Source organism: Macaca nemestrina, chromosome 20 (assembly GCF_043159975.1).
Source record: "Macaca nemestrina isolate mMacNem1 chromosome 20, mMacNem.hap1, whole genome shotgun sequence".
In the NCBI taxonomy this organism is placed as follows: Eukaryota; Metazoa; Chordata; class Mammalia; order Primates; family Cercopithecidae; genus Macaca; species Macaca nemestrina.
In genome coordinates, this window is record NC_092144.1 from 55,062,735 (window position 1) to 55,084,893 (window position 22,159).

General features: G+C 52.5%; 1 protein-coding gene across 2 annotated transcripts in view; it reads left to right on the top strand.

Annotated features, from left to right (window-relative positions):
* The first annotated feature begins 3,236 nt into the window (after positions 1-3,236).
* LOC105478519 (nectin cell adhesion molecule 2) overlaps positions 3,237-22,159 on the top strand; it is a 43,391-nt gene continuing 24,468 nt past the window's right edge. For both annotated transcript variants that reach the window (XM_071087116.1, XM_071087117.1), the window contains exon 1: positions 3,237-3,596. In XM_071087116.1, coding sequence (XP_070943217.1) covers positions 3,509-3,596 — 88 coding nt within the window. In that variant the 5' untranslated portion in view covers positions 3,237-3,508. The remainder of the gene's footprint in view (positions 3,597-22,159) is intronic.

A 22,159-nucleotide genomic window follows, 5' to 3' on the forward strand; every position in this document is an offset into this window, starting at 1 on the left:
TTAGAGACAAACTCTCTCTCTGTCTCCCAGGCTGGAGTGCAGTGGCTCAATCACAGCTCACTGCAGCCTCAACCGCCCTGGGCTCAGGTGATCCTCCCACCTCAGCCTCCCGAGTAGGAGGCTGTGTGCACTTATTTGTCCAGCCATCCTCACACCCAGCTTGTGCCAAGCCTGAGACACAAGCTATCTGGAGCTCACATGGCATGGAGGTTAAGAGCACAGACTGGCCGGGTGCAGTAGCTCACGCCTGTAATCCCAGCACTTTGGGAGGCCAATGCGGGCAGATCACAAGGTCAGGAGTTCGAGACCAGCCTGACCAACATGGAGAAACCCCTTATCTACTAAAAATACAAAAATTAGCCGGGCGTGGTGGTGCGCACCTGTAATCCCAGCTACTTAGGAGGCTGAGGCAGGAGAATCACTTAAACCTGGGGGACGGAGGTTGCAGTGAGTGAAGATTGACTGTGCCACTGCACTGCAGCCTAGGTGACAGAGCCAGACTCCGTCTCAAAAACAAAAAGAGCACAGACCATCCGGGCCCAAAAGAAGCACCCAGCCTGCTATGTATCTTTGCTGGGTGGCTTGGGGCAAATAACCACCCTGGGCCTCAGTTAACTTTTCAGTGAAGTGGGGATCACCATGGTGTCCCCTTCATGGGATCCCTGTGAGGAACTAAGAGAAATAAGGTGCTTAGAAGAGTCAGCTCTGACTCTGCCATTTTGTTTTTTTTATTTATTTTTAATTTTTATTTCATTTTTTTTAGACGGAGTCTCACTCTGTTGCCAGGCTGGAGTGCAGTCGTGCGATTTCAGCTCACTGCAAACTCCATCTCCTGGGTTCAAGCGATTATCCTGCCTCAGCCTCCCAAGCAGAGACAGGGGTTCACCATATTGGCCAGGCTCGTCTCGAACTCCTGAACTCAAGTGATCCACCAGCTCCAGCCTCCCAAAGTGCTGGGATTACAGGCGTCACCCACGGCGCCCTGCCTTGGCTCTGCCATTTTGTAACTCAGTGAGTCACTTCATCTCTCTGCTTCAGTTTCCTATTGCCCAGGGCGCTGCATTGCTTATATGAGACAATATTCGCAGTGCACTTAGATCAGTGCTTGGCACATGGTAAACACTGACTACATGTATTAATAGTATCAAAGCGGGTGGATCACGAGGTCAGAAGTTTGAGACCAGCCTGACCAACATGGTGAAACCCTGTCTCTACTAAAAATACAAAAATTAGCCGGGCGTGGTGGCGCGCGCCTGTAATCTCAGCTGCTCAGGAGGAGGCTGAGGTGGGAGAATCGCTTGAACCCAGGAGGCGAAGGTTGCAGTGAGCCGAGATCGCACCACTGCCCTCCAGCCTGGGCGACAAAGCGAGACTCCGTCTCAAATAAATAAATAAATAAATAAATAAATAAATAAATAAATAAATAAATAAATAAAAAGTATCATAACTAAGACTTGAACGCGGAGAGATAACAGCCTCTGATACTTGAAACCTAGTCCTTCTGGGGAGGAAAGCCCAGGTGTGGCAGGTAGAAGGGAGGGCGAGCCCAGGTGGTCCTCTTGCTAGGGCAAGAAGCCCCGAAGCACCTGCCTCCAGCTGAGCAGCTCGGCGCCTACTGGCCTGGAAGGAACTTGGGCCCAGGCTGGCGCTCAGTGGCACCCCCTCCCCCAGGCCTCCCGCTTCCCGCCCTCACCCCGCCCAGCGGCGCGGCCTCAGCAGCTCCCCCTGGGCAGCCCAAAGAATGCGAAGAGGTAGGTGGGGGCAGGGAGGAGGGCGAGCCGCCGGGGAGAGACAAAGGGCCCGAGTCTGAGCGAGAGACACAAAGACGCGAGGAGGCTGGGGAGATAGGGGAAGTGGGACAAGGACGCGGGGAGGGACCAGGTCCGAAGGCCTGACTGGAGCCCAGCCCCACCCAGCCCGGCCGGGCCACCGCAGCGCGGGGGCCGGTCTCTGCTGCCCCCTGGCGGGTGGCTGCGGTGAGAAGGCGGTACGGAGCAGGTGTGGGAGGGGAGGACCAGGGCGCGCAGGGAGGTAAGGAGGGAAGGACGCAGAGAACAGAGCAGGGACGGAGAGACAGCGAGAGAGACTCGCACGCAGAGATAAGAGACGCCGAGAGGGAGACACAGAGACAGAGACAGGGACAGAGAGACACAGATAGAGACAGAGAGAGACACACAGACAGAGACAGAGAAGCACAGAGATAGAGAGGCGCAGAGATAGAGAGGCGCAGAGATAGAGACGGAGAGAGAAACACAAGAGACAGAGAGGCACAGAGACAGTCAAAGGACGGAAAGAGACATAGGGACCAAGTGACCCAGAAACAATGACAGACAGGCCGGTGCGGTGGCTCATGCCTGTAATCCCAGCATCTTGGGAGACCGAGACGGGAGGATCGCTTGAGGCCAGCCTCAGCAACACAGTGAGACCCACCCGCTGTCCCCCGCCCCGTCTCTTTTATTTAAAAAAAGGAAGAGAAAGAAAGAAAGAAGGAAGGAAAGAAAGAAAGAAAAGAAAGAAAGAGTGACCGATAAAGGAAGACCAGAAAGAGAGCGATACCGAAGCATGAGGACCGAAAGACCCAGAGAGGCAAAAATAAGGGGACAGAGAGGAAGACCCAAAGAGAGGGAGAGACACAAAGACACCTAAGAGAGACAGAGAAATCCAGAAAGAAACGAGTGCAGCGACACCTAGAGTTCAGGGCAAAGATTAGAAACGCACGAGGGTACGGGAGACAGGCTCAGAGCGATGGGCGCGACCTGCGGGGAGGTCGCACAACCAGGACGTGGTGGGGTCAGGACCGTAAGGCCCCACATGCGTCAGGCAACTGTGGTGAGAGGACCCGGGCAGGCAAGAAAGGGCAAGATTGGAACTGTGGTCAGAACTGAGGCCAGGACGGACTGAGCTAAGAGACCGGGCGAACTAAGGCTAGGGCGAGGGGCGGGGCTGGTGGGGGCGGGGCTTCGCGGGGGCGGAGTCGGCTGGAAGGTCCTAAGGGGGCGTGGCAAGACCTTGGCGAGGCGGCCTGCAGGCTGGGGGCAGGGGGCGGGGCGCGGGACCTACTCCGGAGCAGAGGGGGCGTGGCTAGACCTTAGGGGGCGTGGCTTATCGCTGGGAGCAGACAGAGACAGAATTCTGTGGCAGGGGCGACCTTAGAATCCTGGGGAGGAGCGAGAATGGAATCCCGTGGAGGAACAGGCGTGGAATCCAGGGGGCGGGTCAGAACGCCAGGAGGGGGCGGGGCCGGAGCCGGGGTCGATTCGGCTCGGGGGAGCAGCGGGTAGATCCTGTGACGTCAGCGGGTTCGAACCGCCGGAGCTGAGCGAGGGGCCGGGGGTGCCGAGCCGGGCGGGAGAGCTGGGCCGGGAGAGCAGAACAGGGAGGCTAGAGCGCGGCGGGAACCGGCCCGGAGCCGGAGCCCCACAGGCACCTACTCGCCCGCCCAGCCTATCGGCCCCCACAGAGTGGCCTGCGGGCCTCCGGCCGGGCCCAGTCCCCTCCCGGGCCCTCCATGGCCCGGGCCGTTGCCCTCCTGCCGTCGAGATCGCCGCCGACGCCGCTGCTGTGGCCGCTGCTGCTGCTGCTGCTCCGGAAAACCGGTGAGACGAGCGGACGGCCCCCTGCCCCCGCGCGGACCCCCTCCTCCCTTACCTTCCGAATTGGGGAAGCCGAGCACCTTCCCCGCCCACCCCCGGCTCCCCGAGCCCCCTCTCCCGTGTCCCCTTCCTGGCTGGCCCCCCCGACTCCGACCCCCTACATGTCCGATTCTCTCGAGGAGACTCTGACCCCTCCTCTCTGCATCTCTCTCACCACCACCCCCATCCTTCTTAATCCAACTGCCCATCCTACGCCGGCTTGTCTGTCCCCCTCCCCCTTTCTCGGATTCCCGCGCCGAAAGAGTTAAATCCGAGGAAGGCCTGGCGCCCCCTCCCCACCCCGCGCCGAGCAGTTCACCCGGATCTGGGTCTCTATCTCCTCTACCCGTCTCAGGAATGTGGGGAATGTTCCCCCCACCTCCCGCAGTAGGGTCTGGAGGAAGAGGCGAGACCACCCCCTCCCCCATTTTTCCTTCTTCCCGGCTTGGGCGTCTGAGGCCCGGAGAGAACTGAGGACAAGGGGACCTGATTCGGGTCCCTTGGAGGGCGAAGGATAAGAGTTCTAGCGACTTAGTGGGAAGGGCCTGAGCTCGGAGCTCCAACCCCAAACCTCAGGGAGTTGGGGGCTCTGACTCCGTGGACTCCAGAAAAATCAGGGGCCAGGGGCTCCGTCTTCTGGGTCCCTGGTAGAATGGAGGCTAGGCGCTACGTCTAACTGGGATATAGGTAAAACTGGGGGCGAGAGAGGATCAAACTTGTAGATTCTGGATTCAATTGTGGGCAGGGGGCTTCGTTTTCTGGGTTCCCGGCAGAACTGGGGGGACAGGAGACTCGATCTCGTGAGCTTCAGACTTAATTGTGGGCAGAGGAACGTCTTCTGAGATCCAAATAGAAGTGCGAGCTGCGGTTCCCGTCTCTTGGGCTCCAGATATGATCAAGGGTCGAAGGCTCTGTCTTGAGGCTGGAGTCTCAGTCGCCTGAGTCCCGGATAGAACGGGAGGCCCCGAGTCCCAGAGGCTGCGAGCCCCCTCCCTTTCCCTGTGAATGGTCGGGGGCGACGGAGACGTCGCCGGGGAAGTTTTCCTGGTTTCACTCTCGCCGAGCCAGGGAGGGGCGGGGCGGGCGCTCCTGGCTCCGTGTTCCGGACTCCCGGTTTCGGGACCTTATTTATCTTCTGGTGGCGCCTTTGTCCTCAGAGCCGTAGCAGGAGGTGGACGAGTGGAGCCGCCGCCCTTATCCCCCCCCTCCCTCCCACTGGGATGCCTTGGACCCCCTGGCGTCCTTCCATCCACCCCATTAGGGGAGGAGAGCGGCCCCCCTGGGGAGGGAGGGGCTGGGAGGGAACCCTTGAAAGAGGCACTGGCCCCGCCCCTTGCAGGTGACCCGGCTGTGTATTCCCAGCGACAAACTCTGGGATGCTAGACTTTCCCGAGGGTTTGCGCAGAAAAGAGCTCAGGGGGGGCCGGGCGCGGTGGCTCAAGCCTGTAATCCCAGCACTTTGGGAGGCCGAGACGGGCGGATCACGAGGTCAGGAGATCGAAACCATCCTGGCTAACACGGTGAAACCCGGTCTCTATTAAGAAATACAAAAAACTAGCTGGGCGAGGTGGCGGGCGCCTGTAGTCCCAGCTATTTGGGAGGCTGAGGCAGGAGAATGGCGTGAACCCGGGAGGCGGAGCTTGCAGTGAGCTGAGATCAGGCCACTGCACTCCAGCCTGGGCGACAGAGCGAGACTCCGTCTCAAAAAAAAAAAAAAAAAAAAAAAAGAGCTCAGGGGGATCTTGGGGGAACCCCGGCCACCTCTCTGGCCTCATTTCCCCCAGGATGGCTCTCACTGGCCTCCCAGCTTTGACCCAGAGCTGGGGACTCCCCGTCAATCCCCTGCCTCTCCCTTCAGGCAGAAATAGAGAGGTAAGATCAGAACTGGCACCTCTGGGTGAATTCTCCGAACCCACCAGACCCTGAACCTACTGTTGGCTTGGTGCATGATCTCAGGGAAGGCTCCAGCTTGCCCTGGGAGACAGGTCCTGTTTCTGTTTCCATCTTACAGATGAGGAAACAGGCTCAGCAAAGGCAAGCTGGCTTCTCAAGGTCTCACAGCAGGTCCCGGGGAAGCCCGGCTCCGGTTCTTCAGAGCCCCTCACTGGGTGGGCTCCAGGAAGTGCCTCTGAGTTTCCATTTCCTCCCTGGTAAAAAAAACTGAGATAACAATCCGTTCCCTTTGGACCATCCGGAAGGCTCCAAGGCCCCACTGATTCCCTGTGAAAGCTCTTAGCACCTGGGGAAGGAGCTATCCACCCTTTTCCTGACCACCCCCCCCATCCTTCGCCTCTGTGGTCTGCTGGCTGGCTGACTGGCACGTGCTCACTCCAAATCTCTCTCTCCCCTCCTCCTCGCTGTTTTCCTCATTCCCTCACTTTCTTTCCCCCTCTTCATCTCTCTTCGTTTCTCACCCTCTCTTTCTCCATCCCTCTCCAAGCTCTTTCTCTCTTCCCCTCCATCTCTCTCTCTCCTCTCCATCCTTCTCTGTATACCTCTCTAGCTGCACTGCCTTCACCGCTTGGCCTCCTCAAGGAATGTGGGTGCACCACCTGGGCCCCCAGCTGGGCCGGCTCCCCTCCCCCAGCTTCCTTCCCTGCCCATCCATGTGTCCATGTCCGCCAGGCAGCCCCATGTAGTGGAGGGGGAGGGGAGCAGAGGGACAGCAGCCTGGCTGTCTCCTCTCATTAGGGAAGGGGGACTGGGCAGAGAAGTGGGGGGGTGGGTATATAGAGAGGCTGGAGCTACAAGGATGGTGACAGAGGCCAGTAGAGGGAAGCGGTCAGACACAGATTTAGGAATGGGGTCAGAGACACATCTAGGAATGGAACCGGAGGATGGAGGGGAGGTGAAATACCATCACAGGATGAGGCGGAAAGACACTGGAATGGGACTGGGACAGAGGAGGGTGGGGGAAGGGAGATAGACATAGATACCAGATGAAGGCAGGGACAACAAAAGGAAAGGGGTTTGGTGACAGGCAGGGAGCCCCAAAGACTCCAGCTGTGGAAGAGCAGAGGTGCCGTGACCCAGGGAGGTCAGTGTACAGGGGGCCTCAAGGCCAGCGATATGTGGGGGCCACAGGGAGTGATGAACACAGGAGGGACAGGGAGCTGGGGACAAGGAGCTGGGCACATGGGCCAGCTCCCCCGCCCCTGCCTGGGATGCTGTTACATTTTTAATGTCCCAGCAATGCTGACAAATGGAGCAGGAAGGGGAGGAGAAGTGGGGGCCCAGCGAGATGGGCCAGGCTGTGAGAAGGTGTGGGGAGACAGGGCACTGGAGACCCCGGAGGCAGGGAGACCCCACGGTCAGAGACAGAAACAGACACTCTTAGAGACGTAGACCAGAAGTCTTGGGAGAGGAGAGCCCCAGGAATCAAGGCAGAGAGCCAGGTTCCAGAGATAGGGAGACCCAGACAGAGAAAGAGACCAGAAATGTCAGACATACAGAGGAAAGAGGAAGAGAGTGACTAAGGGGGACGGGGTATCTTCTTGGGCTAATGAAAATGTTCTATAATTGCTCGAGTGTTGGATGGCCAACTCTGAATATACAAAAGCCACTGAACTGTACACTTTAAATGGGTAGATTGTATAGTATGGGAATAATGTCTTAATAAAGCCATTACAAAGAGACAGAGAATATGAGAGGCACAGAGCGGAGACCAGAGACTCTGGGAGACTCTAAGAGTGACAGAGGCCAGGCACAGTGGCTCATACCAGTAATTCCAGCACTTTGGGAGGCTGACGCAGGAGAATCCCTGAACCGAGTTCAAGGCTGCAGTGAGCCCTGATTGCACTACTGCATTCCAGCCTGGGCCACAGAGCAAGATGCTGTCTCAAAAGAGAAAACAGTAACAGAGATCCCAAGAGAGACCCTGGGAATTCGAGACACAGAGGGACAGGGACCCTAAGAACTAGACACAGAGAGAGATAGAAGAGACCCTGGAAGACACAGATAAGAGACGCTAAGAGACAGCAGGGAGACCATTAAAAGACTTTCAAGGGCCGGGCGCGGTGGCAGACACAGAGATAGAAGAGACCCTGGAAGACACAGATAAGAGACAGCAGGGAGACCATTAAAAGACTTTCAAGAAGCCGGGCACGGTGGCTTGCGCCTGTAATCCCAGCACTCTAGGAAGCCCAGGCAGGTGGATCACTTGAGCTCAGGAGTTCAAGACCAGCCTGGGCAACATGGCGAAATTCTGTCTCTGCAAAAAGTTTAAAAATTAGCCAAAGGTGATGGTGTGCGCCTATAGTCCCAGCTACTTGGAAGGCTGAAGTGGGAGGATCCGCATGAGCCAGGAAGGTTGAAGCTGCAGTGAGCTGAGATCACACCACTGTACTCCACCCTGGGCAACAAAGCAAGATCCTATCTCAAAAAACAAAACAAAACACACAGATTAGAGGCCAGGGGGCAGCTGCAGAAATCCAGGCGCAGACAGCCCTACATCCTGGCTGCTACAGCCGCTGCTCACCCCCCAAACCAGCTCCCGGATTTCCGCTGTGGGGGGTGGGCACTGTGATTAATGCAATTAATTAACTAACAAGGTAGCTGAGGCAGCAGCTGAGGCCAGTACTCAAAGCCTCTGGCCTTCAAGGGTCTGCTCTAGTCCCAACGCGCCTTGCCATAGGAAGGTGGGTCGCTGTGCTTTATAGATCTGTGGGGGAAGCCAGGCCCTGGGGAGCCAGCCACGCAGGAGTCCAAGAGCCCAACTTCTCCTCCCATAGACCCAGGTGTCCAGCCTCAGGCCCCGCCTCCCTCAGACCCAGGAGCCCAGGTCCCAGCCCCTCCTCTCGCAGACCCAGGAGTCCAGGCCCCCATCCCTCCTCCCTCAGACCCAGGAGTCCAGGCCTGCATCCCTCCTCCCTCAGACCCAGGAGTCCAGGCCCCCAGCCCCTCCTCCCTCCGACCCAGGAGTCCAGGCCCCCATCCCTCCTCCCTCAGACCCAGGAGTCCAGGCCACCATCCCTCCTCCCTCAGACCCAGGAGTCTAGGCCCCAGCCCCTCCTCCCTGAGACCCAGGAGTCCAGGCCACCATCTCTCCTCCCTCAGACCCAGGGGTCCAGCTTCAGTCCCCTCCTCCCTCAGACCCAGGAGTCTAGGCCTCTAGCTCCTCCTCCCTCAGACCCAGGAATCCAGGCGCCCAGCCCCCTCCTTTCTCAGGCCCAGGAGTCCAAGCCCCCAGCCTCTCCTCCAGGGTTCCATAAGTCACTCTGCACCCTCCTCGCTGCCTTGGCCTACCCACCTATGGATCTCGGGGTCTCAAGCTGTGTCTGTCCCCATAGTTCTCCCATGGCTCACACCACGCCCTGGACAGCCTCCACTCTGCCACCACAGGAAGCCTGCAGGTGCAGTCCACAGGGAGAGGAAGTGTATCTGGGGACCCAGCTCACACCTCATGAAGCTGTCACCAGTCTGGCTTGCCCAGTGACACTGAGGGAGGCTGGTGTTCCCATGACCACAGTCCCCCAGCTATGGTGCTGGCCATGTCCTGGCCAAGTTCACGGCACAGCCCCTGCCTAGCAGTGTGCTGGACGGTGGGGGCTCACTCCAGGCCGGCCATCCTCCTGGCTGTATCTCCCTTGCCCCCACCTGACACACAGAGCGTCTGGGCAACGGCCCTCACCCCTGTCCCCCTTACCTCTACAGCCTGTCAGCCTCCAAGTCCCTACCCTCCCAGCTTCTCCCTGTCACCCTCACCGCTGGTCCCGCTCTCCCATTCCAAGTTCTGAGTGTTTCCAGTCTAGCCCTCCTCCATCCCCATAGCCCCTGCCCTGATCCTGGCGCCTCTTCCCCCAGACCCCTGCCCCACTGAGGGCTCTTTCTCTTTTTTTTTTTTTTCTTTGAGACGAGAGTCTCACTCTGTTGCCCAAGCTGGCAAGTGTCTCACTGTCTCACTCTGTCATCCAAGCTGGTACAGTGACACCATCTCAGCTCACTGCAACCTCCGCCTCCCGGGTTCAAGCGATTCTCGTGCCTCAGCCTCCCAAGTAGTTGGGATTACAGGTTGGTGTCACACTGCCCAGCTAATTTTTGTATTTTTAGTAGAGACGGGCTTTTATTGTGTTGCCCAGGCTGGTCTCCTGAGCTCAGGTGAGCCACTGCACCCGGCCTGTAGGGTTTTTTCTTTCTTTCTTTTTTTTTTTTTTTTTTTGAGACATGGTAGCGGGCACCTGTAATCCCAGCTACTTAGGAGGCTAAGGCAGGAGACGCAGACAGAGCAACACTCTGTCTCAAAAAAAAAAAAAAAAAAAAGAAAAGAAAAAACACAGAAAAGACTTGAGCTTGTTTCCTGAGGGCTCTGTGCAGAGGAGGGCGTGTTCTGCTGCAGTTTCTAGTGGGATCCCTCTGGCTGTGCATAGGAACAGACCACAAGGACAACTGCAGTCCTCCAGGTGGGAAGTGGCAGTGGATTAGACCAGGGCAGGGACTGGGGAGGCGTCAGAGGTGGTCTAAATAGATAAATTTCAAAAAAAGGAGGTGTCAGGGTTTCCTGATAGATTGCTTGTGATCTATCACAAGTCCATTTTGTGTGAGAGAGAAAGAGGTGAAAATGCCTTAAAAATGGACTGTAGGCAGGACGCGGTGGCTCACGCCTGTAATCCAAGCACTTTGGGAAGCCAAGGCAAGAGGAATTGCTTGAGTCCAGGAGTTTGAGAACAGCCTGGGCAACAAACAGTGAAACCCCCTTTCTACAAAATAGATTTTTGTTTAATTAGTCAAGTATGGTGGTGCCCGCCTGTAGTCCCAACTACTCCGAAGGCTACGTGGGAGGATTGCTTGAGCCCAGGAGGTTGAGGCTGCATGCAGCACGCTGAGATCACACCACTGCACTCCACCCTGAGCAACGGAGTGAGATCCTATCTCAAAAAAAAAAAAAAAAGGACTGTTAACCCCACAGGGCCTGAACTATCCTGTTCATTCATTTGGAATTAGAAACTCAGAATGGGGAACTTACAGCAATAGGATTTTTTTTTTTTTGATACAGAGTCTCGCTCTGTCGCCTAGGCTGGAGTACAGTGGCGCGATCTCGGCTCACTGCAAGCTCTGCCTCCCAGGTTCACACCATTCTCCTGCCTCAGCCTCCCGAGTAGCTGGGACTATAGGTGCCCGCCACCTTGCCCGGCTAATTTTTGTATTTTTAATAGAGATGGGATTGCACCGTGTTAGCCCTCCTGACCTTGTGATCCGCCCGCCTTGACCTCCCAAAGTGCTGGGATTACAGGCATGAGTCACCGCGCCTGGCCCTTTTTTTTTTTTTTTTTTTTTTTGAGACAGAATCTCCCTCTGTCCCCCAGGCTGGAGTGCAGTGCTATAATCTCAGCTCAATACAGCCTCTGCCTGCTAGGTTCAAGTGATTCTCCTGCCTCAGCCTCCCGAATAGCTGGGATTACGGGGACCCGCCACCATGCCCGGCTAAGTTTTGTATTTTTAGTAGATTTTTTGTATTTTAGTTTCACCATGTTGGTCAGGCTGTTCTCAAACTCCTGACCTCAGGTGATCTGCCTGCCTGGGCCTCCCAAAGTGCTGGGATTACAGGCGTGAGCCATTGCACCTGGCAGCAATGGGATTTTAGAGCTTGGTTCATTCATTCATTCAGCAAATATTGAACATCTACTAGGTACCAATCTCTCTTGTAGATGCTGAGGGTACAGGTGTGAGCAAAACAGACAGAAGATCCCTGCCCTCATGGCACTGGCAGTCGGTTTCCAGGAGGATGTGACATATCTAGTGTGTGAGATGGTGAGAAGCACTATGCAGACAGAAAACATAAAAGGGCGAAAGAGCGGAAGAGCAGCCAGCCAGGGAGGGGAGAGGAGGTGGCAGCTGAGGTGGAGTATCTGGGGGTAAAAGAACCCTCCGAGGAGTGTGCCCCACAAGAAGTTAAAAGTGGTGGGTTTGTCCTCACTCTGTCACCCAGGCTGGAGTGCAGTGGCCCATTCTCGGCTCACAGCAACCTCCACCTCCTGAGTTCAAACGACTCTCCCTAAAATAGCTGGAATTACAGGCATGCAGCTAATTTTTGTATATTTAATAGAGACAGGGTTTCACCATGTCGGCCAGGCTGGTCTCGAACTCCTGGCCTCAAGTGATCCACCCACCTTGATTTCCCAAAGTTCTGGGATTACAGGCATGAGCCATCGCCCCCAGCCTAAAGTGGTTTTTTTGTTTTAATCCTCCAAAGCCAGTAGTGCTCAGATGCCATTCATTCACTTGGCAGTGTTTATTGAGCACCTACTATATGCTAGGCCCTGTTGTAGGTGCTGGGGATACAGTAGGGGATAACACAGACAAACCTCGGGGCTGGAGAGGGCAGACCCTCTAGCACCCAGGATCTGTTTGTTGAGTAACTATTAGTTTTTTGGATTTGACCTATAAGATGTGAAAGAATGGCCAGATTCTTCCAGGTTCTGCCTTTTCCTGATCCCTCCTTCTCTCCCTACTACCAAATCCCTTCCATTTTAAAATTTTAAATCCTGGTGAGGCACAGTGGCTCACGCCTGTAATCCCAGCACTTTGGGAGGCTAAAGTGGGCGGATCACCTGAGGTCAGGAGTTCAAGGCCAGCCTGGCCAAGATGGTGAAACCCCGTCTCTACTCAAAATACAAAAATTAACCGAGTGTGGTGACACACACCTGTAATCCCAGCTACTCAGGAGGTTGAGGCAGAATTGCTTGAACCCGGGAGGCAGAGGTTGCAGTGAGCCAAGATGGCGCCACTGCACTCTGGCCTGGGTGATAGAGCGAGAAAGACTCTGTCTCAAAAAAATAAATCCTAAGACCTGTTATCTTCCTCCCCAACGCTCAGTCTCAGTCTTAACCTCTTGTTCTTTTCACTGCCACCTTTTTTGTGTCATTTTGCTGTCTGGTCATCTATTTCTGCTCAGCCCACCACCTTCCCCTCAGACCTCTTTGGAAGAAGCAAAGTCATTCTCCATTTGAAGAACCCTCAACGGCTCCCACTTACCGCAAAGAGGAAGCTAACCTCCTAGGCCCCAGCCTACTTTGCTGTCTCTGCAGTTCACACAGGCCCAAATGGCTTTCCTTGACCCTCATTGAGTGGCCTTCCCTGCTTGCCCAACTAGGAAAGGGCCAGAGCCCTTAACAACCCTGATTCCAACCTCAGTGTCTCTGGGGGCCAGGCGGGTGATAAGTCGCAGCACCTGGGTGATAACTCTGCCTCAACCTTCCCGAGTAGCTGGGATTACAGGTGTGTGTCACCACACCCGGTTAATTTTTGTATTTTGAGTAGAGCCGGAAGGGAGTGCCCTGTGGGAGGGGGGTTGTCCTTCCTCAGCCCCAGTCAGCTGTTGCTCCCAGGAGCCACGTATCCGGACTTCTGTCTGGTGCTTTAGACAGCAATCTCCAGGCCTTTCTGTGTGGGCCGCTACTTCCCATCTGAAATAACACTCTGTGGGCCAAAGCAAACATGCGCCACAGCCAGATCTGGCCTGCAACAGGAGGCTGACCGCCACTGCTCTGCTCACCTGGGCCAAGCCCCGTGAAGATCCCCCATGAGCAAGTCCTTCCATGGAACTGTCACAGGGACCCTGGAGGGAGGCTGAAACATCCCCATTTTATAGATGGAGGAAGTTGGGCTTGGAAACAAGGTTGCCAGCTGGAAAGGGTGTCAGCCTTAAATAATGAGATTCAGAAAATATGATTAAGTACAGAGTTTATTGAAGCCTAAAGCTTGAGGATGGCCACCCGGGAGTGTGGATTCGAGTTGCTCCGAATAAACCCTTTGACTAGCTGTAATTACAAGTGGACTTTTTTCTTTGTGAGACAGGGTCTCACTCTGTCACTCAGTCTGGAGTGCAGTGTGATCATGGCTCACTGCAGCATCAGTTTCTTGGGCTCCCAGCCTTGAGTGATCCTCCTGCCACAGCCTCCCTAGTAGCTGGGACTACAGGCCCTAGCCACCTTGCCCAGCTATTTTTTTTTTTTTTTTGAGATGGAGTCTCGCGCTGTTGCCCAGGCTAGAGTGCAGTGGCACAATCTCTGCTCACTACAACCTCCACCTCCCAGGTTCAAGCGATCCTTCTTCCTCAGCCCCCCAATAGCTGGTGTTACAGGCACGCGCCACCATGCCCGGCTAATGTTTATATTTTTAGTAGAGACGGGATTTCGCCATGTTGGCCAGGCTGGTCTCAAACCCCTGACCTCAGGCAATCTGCCTGCCTCGGCCTCCCAAAGTGCTGGGATTACAGGCGTGAGCCACCACACCCAGTCTGCAAGTGGATTTTTTTTTTTTTTTTTTTTTTTTTTTTTTTTTTTTTTTTTTTGAGACGGAGTCTCGCTCTGCCGCCCAGGCTGGAGTGCAGTGGCCGGATCTCAGCTCACTGCAAGCTCCGCCTCCCGGGTTCACGCCATTCTCCTGCCTCAGCCTCCCGAGTAGTTGGGACTACAGGCGCCCGCCACTGCGCCCGGCTAGTTTTTTGTATTTTTTAGTAGAGACGGGGTTTCACTGGGTTAGCCAGGATGGTCTCGATCTCCTGACCTCGTGATCCGCCCGTCTCGGCCTCCCAAAGTGCTGGGATTACAGGCTTGAGCCACCGCGCCCGGCCTGCAAGTGGATTTTTAAGGACCAAAGAAGAGAGAGTTCCTAAATTGTTAACCAAGAATTTACATTAAAATAGGATAAGGTATCTGCAGGTCTGGATCTGAAAAAAAGATAACAGGAGGTATTGATTGGCTATTATATCACAAATTCCGGGAACAAGAAGCTAATGGGGAGGGCAGCTGGGCAGGAACCACTGCCTCGGGCATGGGTGGAGGAGGTGTGTGACCAAAGTCCCCTATTCCCTGTACAGTCTCCCTGGGCCTGATACATTTCGCATAGTTCAGACTGATCTGAGCTATTTTTCTTTTCTCAAGGTGGGTGGGGGTGGCCCCTCTGGACTGGAAAAGCCTCATTTTTCCCCCAAGTGACCCACCTGAGTTTGAGTTGTGGGACTTGTGTGGAGATGATGTATTTATGTCACACTTCGGTCTTTGCTGATGGCTTTTTCTTTTTTAATTATCTTTTTTTTAATTTAAATTTTTTCTTTTAAGGTAGGCAGGGTCTCATTCTATCGCCCACGCTGGAGTGCAGTGGTGAGGTCTCTGGGTTCAAGCGATTCCCCTTCCTCAGCCTCCCAAGTAGCTGGGAATATAGGGGCCCACCACCACGTCCAGCTAATTTTTGTATTTTTGGTATAGACGGGGGTTCACCATGTTGGCCAGGCTGGTCTTGAACTCTTGCCCTCAGGTGATCCTCCTGCCTCAGCCTCCCAAAGTGCTGGTATTACAGGCGTGAGCCACCACGCCCAGCCTTTTGAGTTTCTTTGAGACAGAGTCTAACTCTGTTGCCCGGGCTGGAGTGCAGTGGCATGATCTCAGCTCACTGCAACCTCCACCTCCCGGGTTCAAGTGATTCTCCCACCTTAGCCTCCTGAGTAGCTGGGATTACAGGTGCCTGCCACCACGTCAAGCTAATTTTTGTATTTTTGGTATAGACGGGGCTTCACCATGTTGGCCAGGCTGGTCTCGAACTCCTGGCCCCAAGTGAGCCTCCTGCCTCGGCCTCCCAAAGTGCTGGGATTACAGGTGTGAGCCACCACACCTGGCCTTATTTTATTTTTAATTTCCTTTCTCGTATTGCTATAATTCACTGATGACTTCTTACCCAAAGATCCTCGGCCTATCCCCACCCAAGGGGACTGCCTTCCACCAGCGACCGCTCATTAGGGTTACTCATTAGGGTTGTCTTCCCTGGGGTTCCTGTGTGTGTGACGCCAGGGCCTTTTCACCGCCTCCATGGCCCATCTCCCTCAGACAGAGCTGGGCAGTGGCGCTGGCCCTCGAAATGAGTCTTGTGCCCTGGGCTTTTCCTGGCCTGGAGGCTGAGTGCCAAGGCCACCTGTAATTAAACTGAGCTCCCTATGTTTACTCAGCAAGCACTGACCTCTCATTTCCTGGGGCTCTATGCTGAGTGTTCCACAGCTATTCTTTAATCTTTATAACAGCCCTTGGGACGCAGGCACTATTATTAACCTCATTTTACAGCTGTGGAAACTGAGGCACAGAGACGTTAAGTGACCTGCACAAGATCGCAGAGCCAGGATTCAAACCCATGAACTGTGGGCCACTCAGTCGCCATGCTGTACCGCCGTGCAGAGCAGAGGAAGATTTGTTCTTGTTCTTGTTTATATTAAAAGTGAGAAAACATGGGCCACGCGCAGTGGCTCACGCCTGTAATCCCAGCACTTTGGGAGGCTGAGGCAGATGGATCACCTGAGGTCAGAAGTTTGAGAGCAGCCTGACCAACATGGTGAAATCTGGTCTCCACTAAAAATACAAAGATTAGCCAGACATGGTAGCTCGCACCTGTAATCCCAGCTACTCAGGAGGCTGAGGCAGGAGAATCGCTTGAACCCAAGAGGCGGAGGTTGCAGTGAGCTGAGATCGGGCCAACCTAGGCAACAGAGCAAGACTCCATCTCCAGAAAAATAAAAAGGTGACAATAAACACTTAGGATGGCTGAGAAATGAAAGGACAGGGTGAGAATTGCAAACATGCGTCCACATAAAAACTTGAACTCGTGGCCGGGCGCGGTGACTCACGCCTGTAATCCCAGCACTTTGCGAGGCCGAGGCGGGCGGATCACAAGGTCAGGAAATAGAGCCCATCCTGGCTAACCGGGTGAAACCCCGTCTCTACTAAAAATACAAAAACTTAGCCGGGCATGGTGGCCAGCACCTGAGGCAGGAGAATGGCGCGAACCCGGGAGGCAGAGCTTGCAGTGAGCCTAGATGGCGCCACTGCACTCCAGCCTGGGAGACAGAGCGAGACTCCGTCTCAAAAAAGAAAAAAAAAAAAAAAAATTGGCCGGGCGCGGTGGCTCAAGCCTGTAATCCCAGCACTTTGGGAGGCCGAGACGGGCGGATCACGAGGTCCAGAGATCGAGACCATCTTGGCTAATACGTTGAAACCCCGTCTCTACTAAAAAATACAAAAAACTAGCCGGGCGAGGTGGCGGGCGCCTGTAGTCCCAGCTACTCGGGAGGCTGAGGCAGGAGAATGGCGTAAACCCAGCAGGCGGAGCTTGCTCAGCTCACTGCACTCCAGCCTGGGCGACAGAGCAAGACTCCGTCTACAAAAATAAATAAATAAATAAAACTTGAACTCGCATGATCCCAGTAGCTTTATTCATCAGAACCAAAAAGTCGAAGCAACCTAAATGCCCATCAGCGGCTGAATAGATAAACAAAATGTGGTCCATCCCTGCAGTGGAATATTATTGAGCCTTAAAGAAGAGTGAAGCACCAACACGTGTTACAGATGGATGAACCTGGAAAACAGGATGCCAAGTGAAAGAAGCCAGACAAAAAGGCTGCATAGTCTGTTACATGAAATGTCCAGAACAGGCACATCTACAGAGACAGAAAGTCAATTCGTGGCTGGGGGAATGGGAAGTGACTGCTTAATGGGTAAAGGGGTTACTTATGGGAATTATAAAAATGCCCAGGCCAGGTGCAGTGGCTCATGCTCATAATCCTAACAATTTGGGAGGCTGAGGCAGGTGGATCGCTTGAGCTCAGGAGTTTAAGACCAGCCTAAGCAATATGGTGAATCCTCATCTCTACAAAAAATACAAAATTAGCCAGGTTTTGTGGCTCGCACCTGTAGTCTCAGCTGCTTGGGGGGCTGAGGTGGGGGGATCACTTCAGCTCCAGAGACAGAGTTTGCAGTGAGCAGAAATCGCACCATTGCCCGCCAGCCTGGACAGAGTGAGATCCTGTCTCAAAAAATCATACCCTAAAACTGATTATAGTAACAGATGTAAAACTCCAAATATACTTAAAGCCACTGAATTGTACTGTATTTTTTTTATTTAAAAAATTATATCTTTTTTTCTTTTTTTGAGACAGAGTCTCCCTTTGTCACCCAAGCTGGAGTGCAGTGGCGCAATCTCAGCTCAGTGCAACCTCCGCCTCCTGGGTTCAAGTGAACACATCTGGCTAATTTTTATATTTTTAGTAGAGACAGGGTTTCACCATGTTGGCCAGGCTTGTCTTGAACTCTTGACCTCAAGTGTCCCACCCGCTTCGGTCTCCCAAAGTGCTGGAATTACAGATGTGAACCACTGCACCCAGCCTTAATTGTATACTTTAAATGGGTGAATTGTGTAGTGTAAGAAAAAAAAAAAACCTACGTAAAAAATGAGCAAAGGACCTGAAGAGACATTTTTCTAAAGAAGACATACAGGCAGCCAACAAACATATGAAAAAATGCTCAACATCACTAATCATCAGAGAAATGCAAATTTAAACTACAATGAGGTGCCATCTCACCCCAGTCAGAATGTCTGTTACTAAAAAGTCTAAAAACAACAGATGCTGGCGAGGATTCGGAGTAAAGGGACCACTTACCCACTGTTGATGGGAATGTAAATTAGTACAGCCTGTATGGAAAACAGCATGGAGATTTCTCAAAGAACTAAAAATAGAACTACCATTCGGTCCAGGATTCCACTGAGTATCCTCCCAAAGGAAAAGACATCATTATATCCATTATATCCACCTGCACTTGTATATTTATTGCAGCGCTGTTCACAATAGCAAAGATATGGAATCAACCTAAGTGTCTATCGATGAATGGAGGATAAAGAAAATGTGGTCTATATCTACAAAGATTTCATGATGAAATTGCCAAAAGTAATGCAGCAAAAGCAAACATTGACAAATGGGATCTAATTAAACCAAAGAGCTTCTGCACAGCCAAAGAAACTATCCTCAGAGTGAACAGACAACCTACAGAGTGGGAGAACATTTTTGCAATCTATCAATCTGACAAAGGTCTAACATCCAGAAGCTACAAGGAACTTAAACAAATTTACAAGAAAAAAAAAACCTTAAAAAGTGGATAAAGGACATGAACAGATACTTCTCAAAAGAAGACATTCGTGTAACCAACAAACATATGAAAAAAAAGCTCAACATCACTGATCATTGAGAAATGCATATCGAAACAACAGTGAGATACCATCTCACACCAGTCAGAATGGCCATTATTAGAAAGTCAAGAAACAGCCAGGCGCAGTGGCTCACTCTTTTAATCCCAGCACTTTGGGAGGCCGAGGCAGGTGGATCACAAGGTCAGGAGTTCGAGACCAGCCTGGCCAACACAGTGAAACCCTGTCTCTACAATAAATACAAAAATTAGCTGGGTGTGGTGGCAGGCACATGTAATCCCAGCTACTCTGTCGGCTGAGGCAGGAGAATCACTTGAACCCAGGAGGTGGAGGTTGCAGTGAGCTGAGATCATGCCACTGCACCCCAGCCCGGGCAACAGAGTTAGACTCTGTCTCAAAGAAAGTCAAAAGGCTGGGCGCGGTGGCTCACGCCTGTAATACCAGCACTTTGGGAGGCCGAGGCGGGCGGATCACAAGGTCAGGAGATCAAGACCATCCTGGCTAACAAGGTAAAACCCTGTCTCTACTAAAAATACAAAAAATTAGCTGGACATAGTGGTGAGCACCTGTAGTCCCAGCTACTGAGAAGGCTGAGGCAGGAGAATGGCGTGAACCCAGGAGGGGTTCCAAGTGTGCTTGCAGTGTGCCGAGATCGTGCCACTGCACTCCATCCAGCCTGGGCGACAGTGAGACTCTGTCTCAAAAAAAAAAAAAAAAAAAAAGTCAAGAAACAACTGATGCAGGCAAGGCTGTGGAGAAATAGGAATACTTTTACACTGCTAGTGGGAATGTAAATTAGTTGAACCGTTATGAAGACGGTATGACAATTCCTCAAAGATCTAGAACCAGAAATACCATTTGACCTAGCAATCCCTTACTGGATATATACCCAAAAGAATGTAAGTCGTTATATTACAAAGATACATGCATGTGTATGTTCATTGCAGGACTATTCATAATAGGAAAGACATGGACTCAATCCAAATGCCCATCATGGATAGACTGGATAAAGAAAATGTACATATATATACCGCGGAATACTACACAGCCATAAAAAGGAACAGGATCATGTCCTTTGCAGGGACATGGATGGCGCTGGAAGCCATTATCCTTAGCAACTAACATAGGAACAGAAAACCAACCACCACATGTTCTCACTTATAAGTGGGAGCTGCACAATGAGAACACATGGACATGGGGAGGGGAACAGCACACACTGGGCCTGTTGCAGTGGGGTTGCGGGGGTGGGTAGGGAAAGGGAGACCATTAGGAAAAATAGCAAATGCATGTTCGGCTTACTACCTAGGTGATGGGTTGATAGGTGCAGCAAACCACCATGGCACATGTTTACTTACGTAAGAAACCTGCACATCCTGCACATGTACCCTGGAACTTACAATAAAAAAAAAGAAAGAAAATGTGGTACATATCTATCATGGAATAGTACACAGCCATAAAAAAGGATGGAATCATGTCTTTTGCACCAACACGGATGGAACTAGAGGCCATTATCCTAAGTGAAATAGAAAGTCAAAATACCACATGTTCTCACTTATAAGTGGAAGCTAAACAGCAAATATACATGGACACAAAGATTGGAATAATGGACAGTGGAGACTACAAAAGGTGGGAGGGAGGGAAAGGGGTGAGGGTTGAAAAATTAACTGTTGGAGGCTGGGCACGGTGGCGCACGCCTATAATCCCAGCACTTTGGGAGGCCGAGGCAGGTGGATCATGAGGTCAGATGTTCGAGGCCAGCCTGGCCAACATAGTGAAACCCCATCTCTATTAAAAATATTAAAAAATTAGCCGGACGTGGTAGCGTGTGCCTGTAATCCCAGCTACTCGGGAGGCTGAGGCAGGAGAATCGCTTGAAGTTGGAAGGTGGAGGTTGCAGTGAGCCGAGATCACACCACTGCACTCCAGCCCAGGCAACAGTGCAAGACTCCGTCTCAAAAAAAAGAAAAATTAACTGTTGGAGGTCAGGTGCGTTGGTGCATGCCTATAATCCCAGCACTGTGGGAGGATCAGGCGGGCTGCTCGCTTTGAGTTCAGGAGTTTGAGACCAGACTGGGCAACATGGCAAAACCCTGTCTCTACAAAATAAAAAATTAGCCAGGCATTGGTGGCGCACGCCTGCAGTCCCAGCCACTCAGGTTGCAGTGAGCCAGGATCGTGCCACTGTACTTCAGCCTGGGAGACAGAGTGAGACCCTATAAAAAGAAAAAGAAAAATTAACTGTTGGGTACAATGTTTGCTATTCAGGTGATCGATACGCTAAAAGCCCAGACTTCACCTCAACGCAATATATGTAAGTAAGAAACCGGCACTCGCACCTGCTAAAAATATAATACTTTTTAAATTTTTATTTTAATAAAAAATAGAAACTTAGGGCCAAGGGGGAACGGATCACCTGAGGTCAGGAGTTCAAGACCAGTCTGGCCAACATGGTGAAACCCTGTCTCTACTAAAAATACAAAAATTAGCTGGACATGGTGACGGTCGCCTGTAATCCCAGCTACTCGGGAGGCTGAGGCACAAGAATCCCTTGAACCGGGGGTGGAGGTTACAGTGACCAAGATTGCACGACTGCACTCCAGGCTGGGCAACACAGCGAGACTCGGTCTCAAAAAAAAAGAAAGGAACTTGGGAAAAAAATACTATATAGGGAGGGCTGTAGGTTTCATAGGAAGGTGAGAGAAAGTATATTACTGAGGGGGGTGATGAAGATTATACTCAGCCTTTAAATGTTTTAAAATGTATTGTATGAAAAATTTTTTTAATTGATTTATTTTCAGATGATTCCCCTCCACTCAAAAAAAAAACATTTTATGAAAATTTTGGGGTGGGCCGGGTGCAGTGGCTCACGCCTATAATCCCAGCACTTTGGGAGGCTGAGGTGGGAGGATCACTTGAGTCCAGGAGTTCAAGACCAGCCTGGGCAACATAGCGAGACATTGTCTCTACCAAAAAAAAATTACAAATTAGCCAGGTGTGGTGGTGCACGCCTGTAGTCCCAGCCTGAACCTGGGAGGTCGAGGCTGCAGTGAGCTGAGTTGCCCACTGCATTCCAGCCTGGGTGAAAGTGAGACCCTGTCTGAGGAAAACAAAATTTAGTTTAAAGAAAATAAAATTTTTATTGATTTATTTTGTTTTTTAATTTTAAAGGCAGGGTCTCACTCTATTGCCCAGGCCGATCTTGAACTCTTAGGCTCAAGCATTCCTCCCACCTTGGCTTCCCAAAGTGCTGAGATTAAAGTCTTGAGCCACCACCCTGGCCATCATGTCAACTTTTAAACATACAAGTGTAGGTAAGAAGAATGGCCTGGTGGTTGGGCACGGTGGCTCACGCCTTTAATCCCAGCACTTTGGGAGGCTGAGGCAAGCAGATCACAAGGTCAGGAGATTGAGACCATCCTGGCTAACACGGTGAAACGCCGTCTCTACTAAAAATACAAAAAAGAAAAAAACTAGTCAGGCATGGTGGCAGGTGCCTGTAGTCCCAGCTACTCGGGAGGCTGAGACAGGAGAACGGTGTGAACCCGGGAGGCAGAGCTTGCAGTGAGCTG